The sequence below is a fragment of the Geotrypetes seraphini genome, chromosome 3 (assembly GCF_902459505.1).
Source record: "Geotrypetes seraphini chromosome 3, aGeoSer1.1, whole genome shotgun sequence".
Classification (NCBI taxonomy): domain Eukaryota; kingdom Metazoa; phylum Chordata; class Amphibia; order Gymnophiona; family Dermophiidae; genus Geotrypetes; species Geotrypetes seraphini.
In genome coordinates this window covers 237,367,309-237,391,131 of record NC_047086.1, presented here as the reverse complement: position 1 = coordinate 237,391,131, position 23,823 = coordinate 237,367,309, and the positions used below count along the sequence as shown (strand labels likewise).

Sequence of the window (23,823 nt, the reverse complement as noted above, 5' to 3'; positions counted from 1 at the left end):
TTTTTCTTTAAGGTTTCCACCCTCCCACCCTACAGAGACTTGATCTATAACCCGCCATTTCATATCAGAAATCTTATGTTTTTTATCCCTCCAGTGTTGGACGAGAGGGGCCTCTAAATTCCCTGTATTTATTCTTGATTTATGCTCGGTAAGACGAATATTTATTTTCCTGCTTGTCCGTCCAATATAAAGCAATTGGCAGGGACATTGAATCATATAGATGACAGAGGAGCTTTGACAAGATGTATTAGAACGAGCCCGATAAGTAGTCTCAGTCCTTGGGTCGTTCCAGATGGGGCCCTCTAGTGTAAGATCGCACCATTGGCATTGGGCACAAGCTTGATGGTTAAATATAGTCATGTCATCTCTTCTTTTGATATCATAGCGGTATGTGGATAGAAAATCCCCCAATGTCCTCCCCCGTTTATAAGAAACTATAGGATAATTTTGAAATTGTGAGCTAAGTTGAAGAGTCTGCCAATGATTTTTTATTATCACAAACAGATCAGTACTTAGAGGCATAAATGGAAGAACCATTATCAGCTGTTCATCTCGAAGATCCATATTTTTCTCCCTAAGGAGAAGGGAGCGTTGGGCAAACTTTGCCCTAAGGTAAGCTCGTTTTACTGATTTGTGAGAGTAACCTCTCTCATAAAAGCGCTGGCTTAGGAGCTTAGCCTGTATTTCAAAATCTTCTTCTGAAGAGCAAAGTTTCTTGATACGTAGGAATTGGCTCACCGGAATATTAAACTTCAGAAAAAAAGGGTGAGAGCTGGAAAAATGGAGGAAATGATTTCTATCCACGTCTTTTCGAAAGAGCGTTGTTTTGAGATGTTGAGTTCCATCTTTTATCAAGAGAATATCTAAAAAAGATATATGATCTTTATGATATGACATAGTAAACAGCAGGTGAGGGTTAAGAGAGTTCAGCCATCCTAGAAAATCATTCAGTTCGGATTCAGATCCATCCCATAGTATCAAAATATAATCCAGATATCTCTTCCAGAGGATGACATGTTGGAAATTAGGAGCAGAAAAAACTTTATCATGTTCAAAATGGGCAACATATAGACTTGCTACAGATGGGGCTAGAGTAGCCCCCATTGCCACCCCCTGAATTTGCTTAAAGAAGTCCCCATTGTACCAGAAGAAATTTTCCGTTATTACTAGCCTAGCTAAGGCTAATAACCATTCAGATTTAAATCTGCCCAAATCAATCTGCATCAGAATCTTTTTAATAACATCAAGAGCAGCTTCTTGGGGTATTTTCGTATATAAAGATGTTATGTCTAAAGTCACAAGAAAGGTAACGTTTTCTATCATTTTATTTTCTTCAAGTATACGTAGCAGATGGGCTGAATCCTTAAGATAAGATGGAATTTTCGGAACTTCAGGTCTTAGAAAATAATCTACAAATTTAGACAGTGGTTCTAAAATTGATCTTCTGGTAGATACAATTGGTCTTCCCGGGGGATTTTGGAGTCTTTTATGCACCTTAGGCAGCATATAGATTTTCGGAGTAGATGGCCCTACTTCTAGGAGGAAATCAGCTTCCTTCTGAGTCAGAAATTTTCGTTGCATACCCTCATCAATAAGTTTTTCAATTTCCACTTTCAACATTTCTGTAGGATCTTTATCCAGCTTTATATAAGCTAGAGAGTCCGACAATTGTCGGTTAACTTCCAGATTATATGTTTCACGGTCTTGTATTGTACGGACAATTGTCGGACTCTCTAGCTTATATAAAGCTGGATAAAGATCCTACAGAAATGTTGAAAGTGGAAATTGAAAAACTTATTGATGAGGGTATGCAACGAAAATTTCTGACTCAGAAGGAAGCTGATTTCCTCCTGGAAGTAGGGCCATCTACTCCGAAAATCTATATGCTGCCTAAGGTGCATAAAAGACTCCAAAATCCCCCGGGAAGACCAATTGTATCTACCAGAAGATCAATTTTAGAACCACTGTCTAAATGTGTAGATTATTTTCTAAGACCTGAAGTTCCGAAAATTCCATCTTATCTTAAGGATTCAGCCCATCTGCTACGTATACTTGAAGAAAATAAAATGATAGAAAACGTTACCTTTCTTGTGACTTTAGACATAACATCTTTATATACAAAAATACCCCAAGAAGCTGCTCTTGATGTTATTAAAAAGATTCTGATGCAGATTGATTTGGGCAGATTTAAATCTGAATGGTTATTAGCCTTAGCTAGGCCAGTAATAACGGAAAATTTCTTCTGGTACAATGGGGACTTCTTTAAGCAAATTCAGGGGGTGGCAATGGGGGCTACTCTAGCCCCATCTGTAGCAAGTCTATATGTTGCCCATTTTGAACATGATAAAGTTTTTTCTGCTCCTAATTTCCAACATGTCATCCTCTGGAAGAGATATCTGGATGATATTTTGATACTATGGGATGGATCTGAATCCGAACTGAATGATTTTCTAGGATGGCTGAACTCTCTTAACCCTCACCTGCTGTTTACTATGTCATATCATAAAGATCATATATCTTTTTTAGATATTCTCTTGATAAAAGATGGAACTCAACATCTCAAAACAACGCTCTTTCGAAAAGACGTGGATAGAAATCATTTCCTCCATTTTTCCAGCTCTCACCCTTTTTTTCTGAAGTTTAATATTCCGGTGAGCCAATTCCTACGTATCAAGAAACTTTGCTCTTCAGAAGAAGATTTTGAAATACAGGCTAAGCTCCTAAGCCAGCGCTTTTATGAGAGAGGTTACTCTCACAAATCAGTAAAACGAGCTTACCTTAGGGCAAAGTTTGCCCAACGCTCCCTTCTCCTTAGGGAGAAAAATATGGATCTTCGAGATGAACAGCTGATAATGGTTCTTCCATTTATGCCTCTAAGTACTGATCTGTTTGTGATAATAAAAAATCATTGGCAGACTCTTCAACTTAGCTCACAATTTCAAAATTATCCTATAGTTTCTTATAAACGGGGGAGGACATTGGGGGATTTTCTATCCACATACCGCTATGATATCAAAAGAAGAGATGACATGACTATATTTAACCATCAAGCTTGTGCCCAATGCCAATGGTGCGATCTTACACTAGAGGGCCCCATCTGGAACGACCCAAGGACTGAGACTACTTATCGGGCTCGTTCTAATACATCTTGTCAAAGCTCCTCTGTCATCTATATGATTCAATGTCCCTGCCAATTGCTTTATATTGGACGGACAAGCAGGAAAATAAATATTCGTCTTACCGAGCATAAATCAAGAATAAATACAGGGAATTTAGAGGCCCCTCTCGTCCAACACTGGAGGGATAAAAAACATAAGATTTCTGATATGAAATGGCGGGTTATAGATCAAGTCTCTGTAGGGTGGGAGGGTGGAAACCTTAAAGAAAAATTAAATTTTAAAGAACAGAAGTGGATCTACAAATTAAATTCTGTTATACCTTTAGGGCTTAACGCTGAACTTGAGTGGTTTACTCTGATTTGAATGAACGTTGTCTTTAAATTTAAATTTGACTACAGAATAATAGATAAACTAGACCGGGGGTATGTCTGACGCCTGAAGGACGTCATTACGTTAGAAACGAAATCAGCTATTTATAGCTACAAACGCCGCGGCCATGTTTTCCGATTTAAAATTCTATAGCGGGAAGCATGAGTCGTCGGATATAAGGTATTGTAGAATGTTTTCTTATGCTTATGTGTTAAGAATTATTATAATGTTGTAATGCTACAACGCTAAATAACTATATATTATTGCAGGGGGATTCCTTGATACAGCCCATTGGGGCGAAACATAGCCTATGTCGGAGTGCCTACCCCCACCCGCATAGATGAAAGCTAAGATGAGTACCTTTTGATACAATTATCTAAAAAAATATATAAGTTACTAAATAAATGCAAAAACATTAAAATAAAGACCTATGACGACTATGGGTGCCGTTTAGGGTTGTATGTTCTCTAAAGATAACTGAACATACTCCTTGGCATTTCTGAGGTCTGTGGGTTGAACTACTATAAACCTCTCTATATGAGAAGATATTTTTGATAAACTATTTGGAGAGGTTTCTAAATATAGGAGCTGGTTATAATAGATTTGTATTGGTTAGATATCTGGCAGTCAAGTATACTTTTTTTTTCTCCAGTTCACTTGAAAGAGTTTATAGATGTTAAACAGATCATTAAGGAATGATTAAAAAAGAGATGGTAGAAAAATAAGATTTAACTGTCTGCATACTGTCACAATCCTATCCCTAAAACGCAGCTTTTGCCAGGGCAGGTCTTAGTGAAACCTGGCCCTTGGATACAGAGGGCAAACCACGGGGATAGGATTGTGACCAAGCCTAAGGAAAAACCTAGTCTTCCCTTGGATACTGAGGGGATTGATTTCCAGGGAGGAGAGGAGGAGCTTCAGAATAACACACAACAGTCACTGAGGAACCTCTCTCCCTCTGGTGGGTATCAGCTGCAGGGAATGATTAGGCTCCCAAAGTCAGCTAGGAAAAGTAAGCAGAAAACTCCTCCCTCTCAAAGGGCAGGGCAGTTTCCCTTGAGTACTTTTGAGGCTGCTTTGAGAGGGAGAAAGGCAGTCTGTCCTGAACCAGCTCAGGGAAGGATCTCCCCTCCTGAAGGCACTCCAGAGTTTGGAGATTGGGAAATGCAGGAGCCTGACACAGACCCTTTGGACAACCAGCTACCCGGGGTAGAACCTATGGAGTTCAGTGAAAGTTCCAGTCTGCCTGAAGAAGTCCTTATGGAAATCAGTTAAGTGGCAGGGCTGGAGAATGTGAGGCTTATTTCCCTACTGGGGCTGGGGTTTGTACTGCTTTGGAGGAAAGGGTGTTTGTTAAGGAAAACCCCTTTGAAGGACTTGTGCTGGCAGTGCCTGCTCTGCTTGAATTAAGCAGAAAGGAAAAAAAAAAAAACGTGTTTTTTTTTCTTGTTACAAGTTTAATTGGTCAGCTGGGTTTTATGCTGACTGGATGTATCAGGATATGTGTGGGAACCTGAGGGAAGTAAAGTGGGAGAAGAATTCACTAAACAACCGGTTGGGTTAGTGGGGCCATTAGTGGCAGGTCTGTTATTCAGATTATTTAATTGGTGAATTCACTTGCTCCCCTCCCCCCTTTCCAACTCTTGTGGAGCTGGCTGGGGAAGAAGCCAGAACAGCAGAAGGCTTGTGCACCTGAACTGATTCAGCAGTGCTGTGAAATTGGACTTTGTGTGTCAGTGAGAAGAACTGTTCATGCTCTTTTGTTTTTCCTTTGAGAATGGATTTTTGATTACTTACCTGACTAAAGGTCTGAGTTGGTCCCTTTTACTTTTGGTGACTGCTTCTTCTTGAGTTCCTGATTTAAAATATTTGCTTTATGACTGCGTGTTGGGGAACAAACTACACTGTATTGGACAAAACTTATCACACTTTTCACTGAATAAAGTGTATAACTCAGGATTAATGAAGAATTTACTTTTTTCTGTCTTTGTGCTTTATTGATAAGCCAGAGAATAGTATCCAGCAGGATCTCCCTCAGTTAGGGAGGCACGTCGGAGCAGCATAACTGTGAGCGTGGGCCGGACCTCCTTGTTTCACAGGTACCGGCTCCGCTACAATACTAGGCCCTTTTTTTAAATGGATGTTTCTTTAATTATCTTCAATTATTTTGCGTGACCGCCTCCTTTTATTGTGGTCTAAGAAGGGGGTGAAAATGTACCTGAATGGAAGGTTCTGATTTCCTTTTGTCTTTATTTGTTTAAACTTATTGCTTTCCCTGTAATTCATGTAACAAGATGTATTCTTGTGAATGTATGTGAAAAATTATAAATAAATAAAATATATATATATTTTTGTTACAAAAGTATATTTTCTAGAGGTTGTCCTTTTGAGTGCTCTTAACTAAAGTCACCGTCAATGTAGCCATTTCCTGGTCCCAAGAACCAAAATGTCCCAAAAGAGTCAGCTGTAATATCTGCTGATCTACAGGCACATAAAAAAGCAGATCAGAAGGGGGTGGGGGGTGGGGGGGGAAACCAACTTTATTTAAATACAGCTGTTTTGGACATTTTTTTCCTTCTTATCTGTTCCTTTGTGTGCCACTGTGGAGATTATTGCAGATCAATTGCCTGTCTGTGTTTTGGGGGGTTTTTTTGGACCTATATCTGTTGATCTATCAATAACATTCATTTTCCTCGACAGATGATAAACTCAAACAATATCTGGAAAGAGTAATCCAGCAAGTCTAAAGCTTCCTTGAAATAAGCTTCAAACATTTTTTTAGGCAACACATATATCTCCTTTAGAAAGTTTTAATCTAAAATTTGAACACCTCATTATGCTATCCTTGCTTTCAAGCTTATGTTGAATTGAAAATACATAATTAAAATCTCCTGCATAGCTTGCAGGAGATTCAAATTGAGAAATACGTTGATAACCTCCATAATTCCAGCAAAGTTCTTAATTTCAATTATTTCTTCATCTTCAACTTTAGATTCCAAAATTCCTATTTGTAGTTCCATCTCTTTTACAATTGGTGACAACATTTTACCTAAATCTGCAGTAGCTGTCCACATAGTATCAAATGATATGTGCAAAGGACATCCCATGAAAATCCTTGTCAAGTTAAACAGCTCAAAGTCAACTTTCAAAACGTCATTCTGAAGTTCTCCTGATGCTTTCAGGGAAGTTTGCACAGGCAGATTTCCAGTCAGTGATCTTTCCAATGCTGCTGTGTCTCTAGATTGAATCTAGATCATACTCTGATGGGTGAGACTCCAGCACTGGAGTCTCCCAGGATTCCACTACTCTCCATGCAGGACCCCCAGTCCTTGACACCAGGCAAATTGGGAGAGGGAGGAGAATGGGACTTGATATACTGCCTTTCTGCACTTACAATCAAAGGGGGGTGAATAAATATCTGGATAAAGCTGAGCCAGTTGATATTGTGTATCTGGATTTTCAAAAGGCATTTGACAAAGTACCTCATGAAAGACTTCTGAGGAAAGTCATGGGATAGGAGGTAATGTCCTATTATGGATTAGGAACTGGTCAAAAGATAGAAAACAGAGAGTAGGATTAAATGTTAATATTAAAATACAGTATTGTTAAAGCTCATAATTGAAACCAATTTACCAATTAAGGGCTCCTTTTACTAAACCACGGAAGAACTTCTTACCACAGGCCAACGAGGTAAATGCTCCACTGCTCATTGAATGCCTATGAATGTTGGAACATTTACCTGCAGTAAGAAACTCTTCCGCTGTTTAGTAAAACCCAGTGTAAGTTAGGCATCTAACTTTAGGCACATATTTATAGGCTCCTCTTATAGAATTTCCCCCTTAGTGCCTCAGAAAAAGAAACAGCCCATGTAAAGCTCTAAACCAGGGGTGCCCACACATTTTTTGACTTGCAAGCTACTTTTAAAATGACTAAGTCAAAATGATCTACCAACAATAAAATTTTAAAAAACACAAAGCACACTGTACGCAGAGAAAATGTTAATTATCATTTGTATTCGGGGTTTTTTTCAGAGGTCAAGGCAGATGACTTTAGAATATGCAATGTCAACTCAGTAACAACTATACAAAAATAGACAAATATACCCCCTCCCCTTTTACTAAACTTCGATAGCAGTTTTTAGCGCAGGGAGCTGTGCTGAATTCCCTTCGCATTACGGTTTAGTAAAAGGGGGCCATAGTGCAAAATATAGACAGCAGATATAAATTCTCAAAACGGACACATTTTGATCACTAAATTGAAAATAAAATCATTTTTCCTACCTTTTTGTCTGGTGATTTCATGAATCTTTGGTTGCACTTCCTTCTTTTGACTATAAATCTAATATTTCTTTCTTTTGCCTTTTCTTTCTGCCCCCGTTTTGCCTTTCTTTCTTTCTGCCCCCCTTCTTTCTGTCTCCTTCTTTCTCTCTCCCCTGCCCCCTCTTTATTTCTGTCTTTCTTTCTTTCTCCCACTGCCTGCCTGTCTTTCTCTCTCCACCTGCCCCCCAAGCCATCACGCCAATTTCTCCACTTCCCCGATTCTTTCTCTCTCCCTGCCACCTTCCCCAAGCCACCATGCCGATTTCTCCCTGCTTCCCGAGCAAGGCCTGGAGCGTACAAGTGCCAGACCCACAAGCCTTCACCTCCAACGTCAATTCTGACTTCGTAGAGGAAGTTCCAGGTCAGCCAAGCAGCGATTGGCTGGGCCCAAAACTTCCTCTCCAGTGTCAGAATTGACGTTGGAGGTGAAGGCTTGTGGGTTTGGTGCTTGTAAGTGCCTAGCCTGGCTCGGGGAGGCAGGAAGAACAAGATCACAAAGGCAACGCGATTGACTCACGCTGCCTTTGCGATCTACTGGTTGATCGCGATCGACCATTTTGGCACCTCTGCTCTAAACATTGTAAGCAAGAATTTAAAATAAGCCTGTCAATGTGTCAACAACAAATATAAAATATTTGAGAGAGTACCTGATTACTATTCAATGTATTATAAACTGCTTTGAGTGAATCTCTTCATGAAAAGGTGGTTATTAAATAAATGCAAATAAATTAGGTGATGCAATCACACTTAATGCATCCTGTTAACAAATGAGCAATAGTGTTAGGAATCATCTGAAGAACTTTCAGAAATCACATTAAAATTAAGACTTTTAAGGCTCCTTTTACTAAGGTGCACTAACGGTTTTAGCGCACGCTACAATGCCACGCACACTAGACGCTAACACCTCCATAGAGCTTGCGTTAGTATTTTTCATTTAGCGCATGGTTTGCACGCGCTAATCTTCAGCACGCGCTAAAAACGCTAGCGCACACAGGAAAAGGAGCCCTTAGTCAACACTGAGCTCCAAAGAATTGTTACAAAATCATTTGGATCCACAATGTTTTGATCTTACATAGCACACAAAGTTTAAAGAAAGAACTGTGCACTGTTGAATTGACTTGCCGTCAAACCATACACTAAATATAAAAATTCTAATTGAACAGGTATCTTATTTCATTTTGCATAATGCTTATTGGATGCCTGAAAAGCTGTCTAAACTTCCATGTGCAATCACTGATATTTGGTCATGCAATATCTTTATAGGTACCCTATCTCATATGATATTTCACTGTGAGAATTTATCACAATACTGGTCTTAAATATGGAAAGTTATTTCTAAGTTATTCTCCTTATCTGTTCCTTTGTCGTACGATATTATTATATTGAGGTCATCTAATCCCAAAATTGATATTGCCCCCATTAGCACTAGATTATTTAATCTTATGATGGCTTTTGCTCTGCACATTATTGTTCTTCACTGGAAAAATAACCAACATTTATCATATCTTGAATGGTGGAATAACTTATGTGCATACAGGAAGTATGAAGAGATTTCAACATTTCAACAGTCACCTACCATAATCGAAAGAGAAAAACACCCAAAAACCAGCTTAAGTCGGCACATGGACAACCATTGTCAAAATACGTCCAAGTGCCGATAATAAAAACGGGTTTTGGACGTATTTCTAAACGACCTAGGCCTTCAAAGTGCCTCTGAACGACATAGCTAAACAAGGCGTTTCTGGAGGAGTGTCTAGGGTGGGAGTTGGGTGGGATGTGGGCAGGCTTAGACTTAATCGTACAGCATGCATAACCGAAAGTTATACAGCACAGGATTGACGGAACTTGGACGTTGTGACTTAGACCATTTAAAACATGGTCTAAGTAGCAAAAACCCACCTAAAGTCACCAGATAAGCACTGCAAACACATAATACAGACCCCCACACACTACCCCAGTGATCACCGATCTTCCCCCCACCCCCAGAAATATATTAATCACAACTTGAAAATTGTGCCTCCAGAACATCATCACCTGGCAGTCTGGCATAGGAAAGCCTAGTCGTGCTGCACAGAGGCATCTTAAGCTGTCTTGGGGGTGGGTTAGGGACCCATAAAGAGCAGGACCCATGCCCATAAGCCCCTGTAATCACTGCATTGATATTGAAACATGTGCACTCCTCTATACACCCCCAAAACCCTTTTTTACTGGCATTTAAGTGGCTCCTGCAGCCATAAGGGCTATTGGGGTGGTAGATAAGTGGGTCTAGGGGATTCTGGAGGTGGTTTGGGGGGGTTCACCATGACCTATAAGGGAGCTGTAGTGAGGAGAAGACATGGCACCCTTTTTGTGAAGTTCACAGCAGTGCCCTGTAAGGTACCCCACTATTTAGGTGCCATGTCTGGGTGTTCAGTCCATCACTTTGCAGACCCCTCCCATGTCCAACAGGGCTTGTTCTAGGCGTTTTTGACTTGGACAAAAATGTGGTATAAAGATGGACGATTTTGTGACTTGGATGATCAGATCGACAGGACATATACTTAGATGATTTTCGAAACGAAAAAAAAAATTGGACGCATTTTTCGAAAATGTGTCCTATGCTGTTTTTTTACTTTGGACAACTTGTGAGTTAGACGAAAACAGACTTAGACGTTCCTTTCGATTATGCCCCTCTTATTATACACAGCAATCTATTGATTAATGTATTTTCATTATAATGTAATTATTTACATCTGTCACTAATGTAGCTATTGTTATTGTTATGTATTTATATTTGTTGAAAATTCATTAAAAAAAAACAAAACAGGTATCATATGGACACGTCTTGATCCTTCCAAATTAATATTTTGGAGACAAGGCAGGCTGCCTTTTAGAAGTAAATAGAAGTGTAATTTTCAACGGGACCTTAAAGGCTGGACTGGAATGATTACTGTAGCTTGAGCACTGATACCTGTTTTTGTTTGTGGGGTTTGCATTTTTTGTGTGCTTCATTCACAAGTTATGGCTGCAGGAGCCACTTATATGCCAGTAAAAAAGGGTTTTGGGGGTGTATAGGGGAGAGCACATGTTAAGTATCAATGCAGTGATTACAGGGGCTTATGGGCATGGGTCCTCCTCTCCATGAATCCCTAACCCACCCTCAAGACGGCATAAACCACCTCTGTGCTGGACGACTAGGCTTTCCTATGCCAGGCTGCCAGGTGATGATGATCTGGAGGCTGAATTTTAAAGATGTGATTAATATTTTTATGGGGAGGGGTCGGGGATCACTGGAGTCTGTTTTATGTTTTTGCAGTGCTTCTCTGGTGACTTTAGGTGGGTTTTTGTGACTTAGACCATGTTTTACATGGTCTAAGTCACAACGTCCAAGTTCCGTCGATCATCGGCTGTATAACTTTCAGTTATAAATGCTGTACGACTATGTCTAAGCCGGCCCACGTCCCGCCCAACTCCCACCCTCGACACTCATTCTGAAACGCCCCGTTTAGCTTTGATCATTCAGCAGCACTATGAAGGCCTAGGCCGTTTAGAAATACATCCAAAACCCGTTTTTAGAATCTGCACTTGGACGTATTTAGGAAATGTTCATCCAAGTGCCGACTTAGGCTGGTTTTTGGACGTTTTTCTCTTTTGATTATGAGCCCCATAGTGTTTAATGTTGAATTTATTCTGTGCTGTATACTGCCTTAAATGGGCCTGGAATTATGGGCCAGGAAAGTGGTTTATAAATTATTGTACATTATTGTCTTTTATATGACTTTAAAACACACTTAAAGTTAGCTTATAGATCATCGGCGTAATTGAGGAAAATAGCACTGATAAAAGTTGGCAAATCCCACTGTCTTCCCTCTCCCTTTTTTAGTGGCTTTTTAAAGAAATCTGAGTGGTAACTAATCCTGTACCTCAGATGTCCTGCTGTTCAGGCTGAAATCAACAAATGTTTCTTGGAAAAACAAGGTGAACAGATTGCAGTAGTAACGAGAATTTTTTTTTTTCCATTTGTTTAAATGTGTAGTCATCTTTGAGCTATCGTATGTTTCCCCTGCTCTCTATTTTGTTTGAGAGAGGGAGAAGGGAGTGTTATCCAGGCTTGGCACTTTTTTGTTTTTGTTTTAAGAGGCATTAAAACTTTGCAGCAAGAGAGGCCTCAGGAAGTGGGAGTGTGCTTCGCTTTGGATCTGGGATGGGGGTTGGAATAAGAGAACATGTAGATTATTAAAAAAAAAGGTAAATATACACATTTATGATAATAAATGTGCTAGAAATAGAAATATATCATCTGCATGCTGCCTCCAAAGTAGCTAAAGAGCAAAGGACTGAGAGGCAGAGTGATTTTTTGTGATTTTCTGGGCTAGTTGTAAGAAGTTAACAGTGTTCTACTCCAGCATCCCCTAGGCTAGCAGACAGAGGGAAACTAGCTTGGCCATTACCATAGCAACACATATGGGCTGGTGGAAGGGAGAGAGTGAGAAGTGAGGGCTGGCCACGGCCTGTCCAATATTTTGATGTTCTCTTTCGCTCTCTTTCGTCAGGCTGGAGTGTGCTTAGGCTTGTTTTGTCTTCTATAGAGCTGGCTTTTTGGCAAGTGGTCTCTGATCCAGAATCACCTCACATGAGAGATTATTTTGAATGGAATACAGCTGAAACACCTTTTCTCTATCAGCACCCCTAAACCACAATATCAACCCCTCAGTGAACCACCAGGATAGGACTATATGGCTTTTATTGTGCATGTATAATTGAGACCAAACGTTGAGCATGAGGCCCAGGAGAAAGCAGTTCAGACTTGCAGGTCTTTAGAAAGGGGAACTGGAGAATATCCTGGGGCATCTAGTGAAGCAAAGAGAGCATGCCGACATCATGGAACCTGGCTAATAGAACTGATATTATTGGATTCATCGGTACTGAGCTCTAGCCCATAACAAAGTGGGCAAAGTGCACCACTACAATGCTGCACTATAAACATCCAGCGGATCACAGTGCAAAGGAAATGCATTTACCAGGATTTCCAGAAATGTTAAGGTTGTAACTGGAAAGAGGGATTATTTTTCTAAAGGATATTGGGCTTTGGCTGGCAATTTCTTTTTGGCTGGAAGATGTAGGCTTCAAGGGGCATTTAACAATGATTGGCATCAACTTCAGCTTGCAGGAGGTGCTGAGAAAGTTTGAGCAGGTATGGAACCAAGGCAAGTTTCATCAACAATATATACTGTAAGTTGGCTTTTTGTTGTGGGGCAATTTTAAATATATTCTTCTTCACCTACCTCTGTCCTTTCTTTCATAGCAGTGCTCGTGCACGAGTGTGGCGTACTTTTCTAGGATTTGTCTTTGTTACAATTTTATGTGGTCATTTAGCCGGTTAAAAAGGGTATGACATTTCAGTTAAACTATCTTGTTACAGCTTGAAGGTAGGGACACTTTTGGGAAGCAGGCTGACACTGTTTCTGCCACTTTTTCTTTCTGTCATTTGTTTCTCATTTCAGTATCACTGAGACTGATACCAGAGTGATCCACAAATTCCACTTGTTCCCCCAAACGCTGTTACAGAATGCTTATCAAAGCCATTTAGTTAACTTTATGGCGGGGGGGGATGGGGACGTGTTACAGTATTTATTATAAAAGTTTAATGCTTATGGGGTTATGCAGGGTGAGACTGAGAAAAAGGATCACGTCTTACTCCTCACTACAACCCCTTATTAAAGAGAGAGGGAGATGTGTAAGGTGCTGAAAGTTTAGAACAGGGGTGTCAAAGTCCCTCCTCGAGGACCGCAATCCAGTCGGGTTTTCAGGATTTCCCCAATGAATATGCATGCGATCTATTTGCGTGCACTGCTTTCATTGTATGCTAATAGATATCATGCATATTCATTGGGGAAATCCTGAAAACCCGACTGGATTGCGGCCCTCAAGGAGGGACTTTGACACCCCTGGTTTAGAACATTCCTTGAAAAGTCGGAATTCTCTAAAAGCTCTCATTCTCTCTCCTACGTGGATTGGATTTACAGGCAGTCCCCAGGTTATGAACGAGTTAACGTTTTTAAAGCTGTTCTTAAGTCATATTTGTATGTAACTCAGAATTTGTAGATTTTAAGATTCTTGCTGCTTACCAAAAGAACCAAGTGTCCCTAGCCCAGTGTTCCCTCTAAGGTACAGCATGCACAACCACACACTGTTCTTAATGTGGCCAAGCATCATTCCTGAATCTGCTACAGAAGTGTAGGAGTCTATGCCACAGGAAATACTGCTCAGTGAAATCAAATGAAGCTGCAACCATGTTCTTAAGTACGAGTTGTACTTATGTTGGGCGTTTGTAACTCGGGGACTGCCTGCATTATATTTGATAGCATAGCTTCCCACCTGCTGCCGGCCTGGACCTGGACTGTAAGAACAAATAAGCTGGGTAACATTCACATTGGTCAATAATCAAGGTCATCTCTTCATGACAACACTAAAAAGCTGTGAAGAGCATATTCGTTACAGAGTCTTTGCTTTCAGCATGGCTAATGGAATTATGATTTAAAACCTATACTGTATATTGTATCTGGTACAATCCAGGTTTTTTTTTAAAGCAATATGTTTGAAATTTAGGCAGAGGTTTTATAAAACAGTTCTTTTTGATCTGTAATTTATTTCAAGGAAAAAATAATGTTTTCTAAAGTAGTGTATCATTATGGGTGTGTGCCATAGCAGGTTTTTTTTTTCAGAGGAGAGAGTATGGGATTAGTTAATAGCTACATGCTATTGGTAATATAAGATATAAGATTTTATTCAAAACTTTCATTAATTACATTCCAAAGTCAAAAATCTTACTAGATTGGCAGCTGCCAACAATAGGCAAAAAAGTTTATCAAGAGAGATTCTGTCAATTTTGCATTGGATTTAATACGTAGGTGGCATGTGCTGTATGAATTATTCACTATCCATAGGTCCCCCATGAGAGTAAGTAATTGCAGGCAATAGCAGAGCTTTTGTATTGTAATTGTTACCATTGGGTTTAAAAGCCTGGGTCAGACACACAGGAGGTTAATAAGCCTTACCCTTCTTGGTGCCTCAGCCTCCAGGCCTTTTAGTGCCATGGATATAATGTAGCTCTGGTCTATTTTGCTAGTGTCTGTGTTTCAAGATTCTCTCCACCCCCCACTCCCTTTGAGTGTGACAGTGAGACCTGTTTTGGGGTTTCATTCATTAAATCAGAATACTGTTGGTCTTGCTTTTTGAGAAATCCAAAATCTTTGTGGACTATGATTACTTGTTGACTGACTATGAAAAGAATGTTATACATAATAGAATAGTGATGAGTTGGAGATAAAGCTGAAGCTGGTTGCAATTCTTGCTGAACAGTTATGTTTCTACCACAACGGACTGCTGGTCATCGTATGGAAAATTTTACATCAGGTGACTGTCCACTAAATTGATAGTCTTTAGAGAAGTCTGCTTGTCTGGCCCTAAGATTGAAGGGTTTCCCACACACTTGACAAGCTAAGATAAGTATTGGCCTACTGGAATATGAAATTTAGATATGAAGAAGAAGTAATATGTATTTAAGGAGCACAATAATAATATACATGAGAATATTTTGCATATGATATTTATAGGAAGGTTTTTCTGATTTGTGATGGAGTGTTTTCAGTAACATGGAGAGTTGAGAGAGCAACCTATGTCTAAGCACCACATTTGAAATCTTTTCCTTCCCATTTCATTAAATGATACAGTCTGTTAATACATGGTCATAAGACTTATATTTTAAAAGTGTAGGTGCTACTATATATAAATCTAAGCCTAATCTCTTTGGATGCATGAAAATAAATAGCCCATTTGGAAAAATTGTCCCTGAGAAAATTTTAGGAAAACCAGAACAATGTACATAAATTTGACATTTGTACGTAGCATAGATTACACATATGAGGAGAAATTCTATAAGCAGCGCCTTAACTTATGCGTCTAAATTAAGAGGGAAATGCCGTTTTAAATGGTATTTAAGTAAAAACTCAAAGTGCCGAGGTTGAACAAGATGGCAGCACTGAAAAAAATAAAATTCAAAGTGCCTACCATCACCTAAACAAACAATTCTGGAATGGTGCCTCTGGAGGCGCCTACTGGCACCAAATGCCACTGTAGGCATTGCCAGAAGTGGCGTTAGGCACTGGTAGACACTTCCAGAGATGCAGTTCATATCAAAGGTAGGTGCCGAAAATGTAGGCTTGGAAAATTCTGGCCTACATTTCTGGCACCTATCTTTGTTGGAGGTGTGATTCTCTAACAATACCATAGCGTGATTGGCGGCTGCTTTTAAGGCGGACGCCGACAGTGGTGCTGTTTCGAGAATCCAGAAGATAGTGCTTACGTAAAACAAAAGTAACATAGAATCATTATGTCAGATAAAGGCCAAATGGTCCATCCAGTACAACATCCACTATCTCCTACTCTTAAGAGATCCCACGTGCCATATAGGATGGACATGCTTCCTCTCTCTAAGATTTTAATGTATTCATTGAATTGTTTTTCTGTCTTCTGTAAAACTACTTTGCTGCAAGTGCAATTGACCATGTTACCATCCCTCAGTGCTGCGTATGCCTTTCGGTGCTATAGAAATGATAAATAGTAGTATTTAATTTGGGAATGCTTGGATGCTCACTGATTAAAGCAAAAGTGCACTGAGAAACCTGAAACTATGTAGAGAGAGAGTGTAGTTTGAGGGTGGTAAAGTTGTCTTTGTAAAGGAATCTCTTGTTTGTATGTGCAGCAGGGTTTCCGTAATGATCCTTACTGATTAGTCCCAGGGAGACTTGGACTGCGTCATGTGATGCTCTTAGAAATCTACATTTTTCTATTTATACAGTCCTGCACAGAGGCTAAAAGGCACTGGCTGTCGCAGTGCAACCCTCACTCCTTTTCTTCTACCACTTAAGACTCTTGTTTTCAAATGCCATTTTTGATTTGATGGAAATAATTATTCTAGATATGAGGTCAGTATAGAGCAGTGGTCTGAAACTCGCAGCCCGAGGGCCACATGCGGCCCGCCAGATACTATTTTGAGGCCCTCGGTATGTTTTATCATAACCACAAAAGTAAAATAAAACAGTTTCTTGATGATCAGTCTGGCTATAAATTACAATATTATTATTAAGACTTAGCCAAAAGGAAAGATTTATAAACTATAAAGAGTTTTACCTCATGCAAAATTGTCATTTCTTTAATAAGACATTAACTATTTTTTTCTGAGGCCCTCCAACATGTACAAATCCAAAATGTGGCCCTGCAAAGGGTTTGAATTTGAGACCACTGGTATAGAGTATCTCTTTCACATACACATAAGAAATTTAATGCTGTTGGACAGATTCATTTAGACCTTGGTCTCGTGGTAAAGAGAAAAGGATAGGGTATGGGATTTGATATACACTTCTCCCTCAATATTCACGGGGGTTAGGGACAGAGCCAGCCCTCGAATATTGAAAATTTGTGAATAACATTTGGGCCAGCTCTGACCCACTTCCCACCTTCCCCCGGCATCTGGGACCTTACCTAGTGGTCTAGCGGGCTTTCAGGGCAGGAGCGATCTTCCTACGCTCATGCCCCGTGCAAATCACTGAGACAAAATGGCTGCGGGGAGTTCCTGTCGTAGTCTCGAGAAACTACAAGAATTCACGGCAGACATTTTGTATGAGTGATCTGCACAGGGCAGTAGCGTAGGTAGATTGCTCCTGCCCCGAAAGCCCGCTAGACTACCAGGTAAGGTCCGGGGAGGTTTAGGATGCAGCGTTTCTTTTCTTTTCCCCTCAAAAAAATTGCGAATAACCGAATCCGCGGGGAGGGAGAAGTGTACTGCCTTTCTGTGGTTACAATTAAAGCAATTTACATATATACAGGTACTTTTTTTTGTATCTGGGGCAATGGAGCAGCAGTGGGAATTGAACCCAGTTCTCCTGATTTTCAGGCCTTCATACTATTAGGCGGCTACTCCTCTTTTTAAAAATAATCCTAGCACCTTTAGAATTAGCTTTGTGGCTAAGATAGCAAGTAAGGTCTGATCTACAAGCTGAAGATGGTCCACTCATAGACTATGGGTCAAGACAGAAAACCTGTACAACGCAGGTGGTTAACATCCTCCAAAATAATAATCAATGACAAAGCTGGAAGGAGCTGATTTAAATTTGTAACATAACACTACATAAATAATAAGTTAGATATTGGCCAGTACAGTATAGTAAGAATTTCTATGGGATCAGTTTCTTTCTGCTCCCTTGGAAGTAGAAATGAGATCAAGCGCCACAAGCTTTCTTCTGCAATTGCCTGAGGTTGTTTCCTATATTTTGTAAGCCTCCTCCAAAATCATATCTGGCCTGCTCATATCAACAGTCCTGAGGGGGAGTTGGGGGGGAGAGATACACCATGGCTTTTACTATAATTCTATAGTCATAGGTCTTAAATCAACCAGTTATCACCCTTGAATGATAACTTGTCTTGGGGTGCTGAATACTCAACTCTAGATCAAACTGGAGAGTGAAAGAGCAGCCTAGGGCACAATATTTAGGTAGTAGCGTTTTGTTGACTGCTGCCTGTATTAAGTCCAGAAATTCAATGACGGGCCACATCCAGGCACCGGCCTTAAATTTCCAGTTAACTGCAATATTCAGCACTTAACCAGCTATAGGATAGGACTTTGTTTTAAGTGATCCTATTTGTACGGTTAATCTGGCTAGTTAAGTGCCAACTCTGCCCCAGAACGCCCCAAAATAGCTGGTTTTCAGCTCTGCACTAGTTTTTTTTCAGCTGCACTAACCAGCTAAGTGTCACTGCAAATTGGTAGTTAACCCCAAACAGATGATTTAATTGGCCAGTAGCTGTTTCTGGCTGGTTAAATTGCTTTGATTATTGATCCCCTAATGTTTAGAGCAGTAAACTAAAAACTAGGATTCAAATTCTGCTTCTCTAACCGACTCTTCTCATGACACTAGGTAGGTCGCTTAACCATGATTTGTCTGAGGTATAAAAAGATTTACCATATTTTCACATAGATAACGCGCACCCGTGTAAAACGCGCAAAAAACACATATTTATGTACATAAATTTTTATATACCGCGCACACCCGTATACCGCACATGCTGCCCGACTCTCCTTTCGCCCGCCCTGACTCTCCTCTGGAGTCCCTGACTCTGTTTTCGCCCGCCCCGACTCTCCTCTGGAGACCCTGACTCTGTTTTCGCCCGCCCCGACTCTCCTTTCCTCCTTGAAGTCCTGTCCCTACCCTGAAAGCCTGATGCCCCCCCCCCCGACGTCTGATTCACCCCCCCGCAGGACCGCTCGCACCCCCACCCCGAAGGACCACTCGCACGCACCCGCACCCCCACCCCGAAGGAGCGATCGCACTCCCACCCTGAAGGACCGCTCGCACCCCCACCCGAAGAACCGCTCGCACCCCACAGCCTCCCCCCCTCCCCCATGGAGAAGCTATCTACCTTGTTTCCGGATGCCAGCGAGCCCAGCTGTTTCCTCTGCCGATGGTCCCGCCCCTTCTCTGAGCCCTGCTGTGCTGCTTTTTCTTCCGGCGGTCCCGCCCTTTCTCTGACATCAGAGAAAGGGTGGGACCGCCTGAAGAGGAAGCAGCGCAGCACAGGGCTCTGAGAAGGGGCAGGACGCTGGCAGAGGAAGCAGCTGGGCTGGCATCCGGAAACAAGGTAGACAGCTTCTCCATGGGGGAGGGGGGGAGGCTGTGGGGGTGTGAGCGGTTCTTCGGGTGGGGGTGCGAGCGGTCCTTCGGGGTGGGAGTGCGAGCACTCCTTCCGGGTGATGAATCGGGCGTCGGGGGGGAAACTATGTAAAAAAAATTTTGTACAATGCGCTCACGCGTATAACACGCAAGGGTATGCGCGGTTTGTAAAAACCACGTATAACGCGCGCGTTATATGCGAGAAAATACGGTAATCCTCTTTTATACAGTGTCTGCCATCTTTTCAGTTACTGGTCCCTCCTTTTGGAATAGTCTTCCCACCCATTTACGCCAAATCATCTCTAGACAGATTCAGAGCCCAACTAAAAACATTTTTGTTCAATGATGCCTATAGTCAAAATCTGTATTATATTTCTTAATCATTTCTGTCTCTTCATTTCTTGATCTTATTTAATCTACTAGGATGGCCGGATGGTAGCCTGGATACAACACCTGGACCAGCTCTCTCCTTCCGTACACCATCCCACTGTCCTATTATAAACTGTAGTTCCTCTTTACCCATTTCTTTTTTACCTCTTCCTCCCCAACTCCACTTTTACTATCATTTTATTGTTACTATCTGTAAACGCTCGGGGTACCACTATGGGTGGTATATCAAATATTATTTAACTTGGAAATACCTATTGTACCTGTATGTGACTTTCTCTGAGCTCAGTTTTGGAAAGGCAAGTGATCAAATTTAAAATCGAAATGCACATATTGGGGCACAGCATTACCAATCAGGTTGGCTCGGTATAGTGAGAAATTTCTACATTGGTTCAAAGCTATGTTTAAGCTTTTTTGGTCAGGTAAATTAATTTCCTGTGTTATAGAATATTAAAAAATAAATACAGAATAAGAGAGGCAAGCCCAAGCAATGTTGTGACTTCTCGGCAGCAGGGTCAGCCCTCCTGCTGAGTGACTGTTTTATCACATGGCCTTACGTTTCAGCCTGACTGACATATGCAAATGAGACACAATAGTTAGTCTCTGAACACGGGCCCACATCCCTTTGGATTCTCCACGGGCCATCCCTGCTTGGCAAATGTTTTACATGTGTTTCTGCGACCTTTTTGGCTGGTTGAAGTACTTTATAATTGCTGAGTATATAAAGTGGCAAGAGCATAATCCTTCCCTGTTTCCCATCCCCCTACCACCACCATGAAAGTATGTCTTTTTAACTTGGAATGATTTAAAAGCTATGTTGTATCCATAAGCTGTTTCTGACAAAGGTCTGAAGTTCTTTGGTGAACAGTCTTTATTTCCTTGTTTTCAGGATATACAGGCTGAGATTGATGCTCATAATGACATTTTTAAGAGCATTGATGGAAACCGACAAAAGATGGTGAAAGCCCTGGGCAGTTCCGAGGAATCCATGCTGCTCCAGAATCGACTGGATGACATGAACCAGCGCTGGAATGACTTGAAAGCAAAGTCTGCCAGTATTAGGCAAGTAATGGAAATGTAAAAGGGTAGCTAGGGGAAATGGGCTAAGGAAACATCTGGTATGTAAGGAGGATTTTAACTTTTATATATAAGTCTCATATCAATATACTTATCCCTCTGCAAGAAAAGGGTAGTACTGCCATCTGAGGAATGGATATAAAGGATGTCTGTAGACATGCTTGGAACAAAGCACACATTTACAGTACAATGAACTGTGGTAAACATATAGTAGAAAAATTTGAAGTATTGAAACAGTAATAGAACAAAGAAAGGCTTTAGAGATTTTTATTTTTGTTGTTCCATCCAATATTCAGGGAGATTTAAGCAATCTGGAGAGTCTGGCTGACGATATTCAACAGCAACCAGCTGGGTAGTACCACAGAATATCTAACTGGCCATTTTAAAAGTGGGCAGGAGAAGGGCATTCCGGAGGCAAAGTTGGGGAGGAGCCAGGAGCTTTGCGGGTGCCAGCAACATTCAGTGCCAGTGCCCGCATAGCTAAATGATGAATTTGCATTGCATAAATAGAAGTCCTAACTTTGTTTCCTCAGCCATGCGGGTGCTGGCAATGAATATTAGTCGGTACCTGCATAGTTTCTGGGTAGCAGCCAAGAATGTTGCAGGTGATCCCTTCCCTCCTTCCGTACCCCTCCTACCTATTGTGAGCTGCTTCTCAAACCCCCTCCTAAGAGGTCTCCCCTCCTGCGATTAGCCTACCCCTGAAATTTCTCCCCCCTCCCACCCCCCCGTGGGATCAACCCTGAGAAAGGCATCTCCAGATATACCTCTCCCTCCCCAGATCAGTCCCATCTGTCCTACCTATTATCCCTGGTGGTCCAGAGGAGGGTCTGCTGGCTAGGAGCAATCTTCACTTGCTCCTGCTCCTAGTGGCTGCATGGCTTAAAATGGTGGCTGCGATCTCTAGCAATACTACTGCTAGAAGTCAGCCTTCCACGTAAGGATTCCTTTTGTGAAATTCATGTGTCAAGGTTTTGTTTTCAGTTTGATGGTCATTAGTTTCTCCAATTTATTATGTAAGATCCTTCTTCTTGCATTTTGTAATTCTCTGATTGTCCAGCCTTCTTTCTATGTGAACCTCCTAGAAGTCACTTTGACTATGGCGGTTTAGAAAAATAAAGATATTATTATTATTATTAGTTTCTTAGGGCCCTTATGCTATGATGAGCTAAGCCCTAACATGGGCTTAGCAGACCCAAAATAGCTTATCACAGAATGAACTAAAGCAGGACTGTCCAACGACAGTCCTCGAGGGCCGCAATCCAGTCGGGTTTTCAGGATTTCCCCAGTGAATTTGCATGAGATTTATTTGCATGCACTGCTTCCATTGTACGCAAATAGATCTTCATGCATATTCATTTGAGAAATCCTGAAAACCTGACTTGTTGAGGGCCGAAGTCGGATGCCCCTAGTCTAAAGCAACCTGCCATAATTTCCTTTGTTGCATGCACTGATTGTGTGCTATTTATTTATTTTATTATTTTTCAGGAAGGAGTATGGCATGGGTGCAGAATGGGCATGGAAGTGCTAACCAGCCGGTGCATTAACATTAGCACATGCATTAAGGGGCTCATAATCGAAAGAGAAAACGTCCAAAAATTAGCCTAAGTTGGCACTTGGACGAACATTTCTCAAAAACGTCCAAGTGCCGATAATAAAACCAGGTTTTGGACTTTTTTCTAAACGACCTAGGCCTTCATAGTGCCGCTCAACATCCACAGCTAAATAGGGCATTTCGGGAGGTGTATCGAGGGCGGGACGTGGGTCGGCTTAGACTTAGTCATACAGCATGTATAACCGAAAGTTTAACAACAGAGCCTAGATGGAACTTGGACGTTGTGACTTAGACCATGTAAAACATAAAACAGACCCCCACACACTACCCCAGTGATCACCAACCCCCCACCATCCCCATAAAAAATATATTCACAACTTTAAATTTCAACCTCCAGACCATCATCACCTGGCTGCCTGGCATAGGAAAGCCCAGTCGTCCAGCCCAGAGGCAGCTTAAGTCATCTTGGGGGTGGGTTAGGGACCCATGGAGAGGAGGACCCATGCCCATGAACCCCTGTAATCACTGCATTGATACTGAAACATATGCACTCCCTTATACACCCCCAAAACCCTTTTGTACTGGCATATAAGTGGCTCCTGCAGCCATGAGGGCTATTGGGGTGGTAGATAAGTGGATCTAGGGGATTCTGGAGGTGGTTTGGGGGGTTCACAATGACCTATAAGGGAGCTGTAGTGAGGAGAAGCCATGGCACCCTTTTTGTGAAGTTCACAGCAGTGCCCTGTAAGGTACCCCACTATTTAGGTGCCATGTCTGGGTGTTCAGTCCATCACTTTGCAGACCTCTCCCACATCCAACAGAGCTTGTTCTAGACATTTTGGACTTAGACGGAAAGTTGGACAGAAATGTGGTATAAAGATGGGACGATTTAGCGGCTTGGACGATCTGATTGGCAGGACATATAATTAGACGATTTTCAAAAGTAAACAAAAGTTGGACGTCTCTTTCGAAAATGTGTCTTAGGCTTTTTTTAACTTTGGACGACTTGCGAGATGGACGTAAATGAACTTAGACGTCCCTTTCGATTATGCCCCTCCACTTGTTTAACCCAGGGTTAATACAGGAGCTTTTACCTCCTCCTAAATAGTAAGCAGTATCTAATCCCATATGAAAATTTGCACACTAATGGGAAAATTTATATGGGACTGACAAAAGTTAGTTGTTGTTTTTTTTAAATTCCTGTTTTATAGCAGTGGTAAATATGGACTTAGTGCATGGGAAAGCCCCATGTTAGGACATGTTAAGTTCTTTTTCATATTGCAGCTTAG

General features: G+C 41.2%; 1 protein-coding gene across 3 annotated transcripts in view; it reads left to right on the top strand.

Annotated features, from left to right (window-relative positions):
* The window catches only part of UTRN (utrophin), a 1,286,828-nt gene that overhangs the window by 762,303 nt on the left and 500,702 nt on the right, over positions 1-23,823 (top strand). For all 3 annotated transcript variants that reach the window (XM_033935605.1, XM_033935603.1, XM_033935604.1), the window contains one exon: positions 20,792-20,964. In XM_033935605.1, the coding sequence (XP_033791496.1) occupies positions 20,792-20,964 (173 nt within the window). The remainder of the gene's footprint in view (positions 1-20,791; positions 20,965-23,823) is intronic.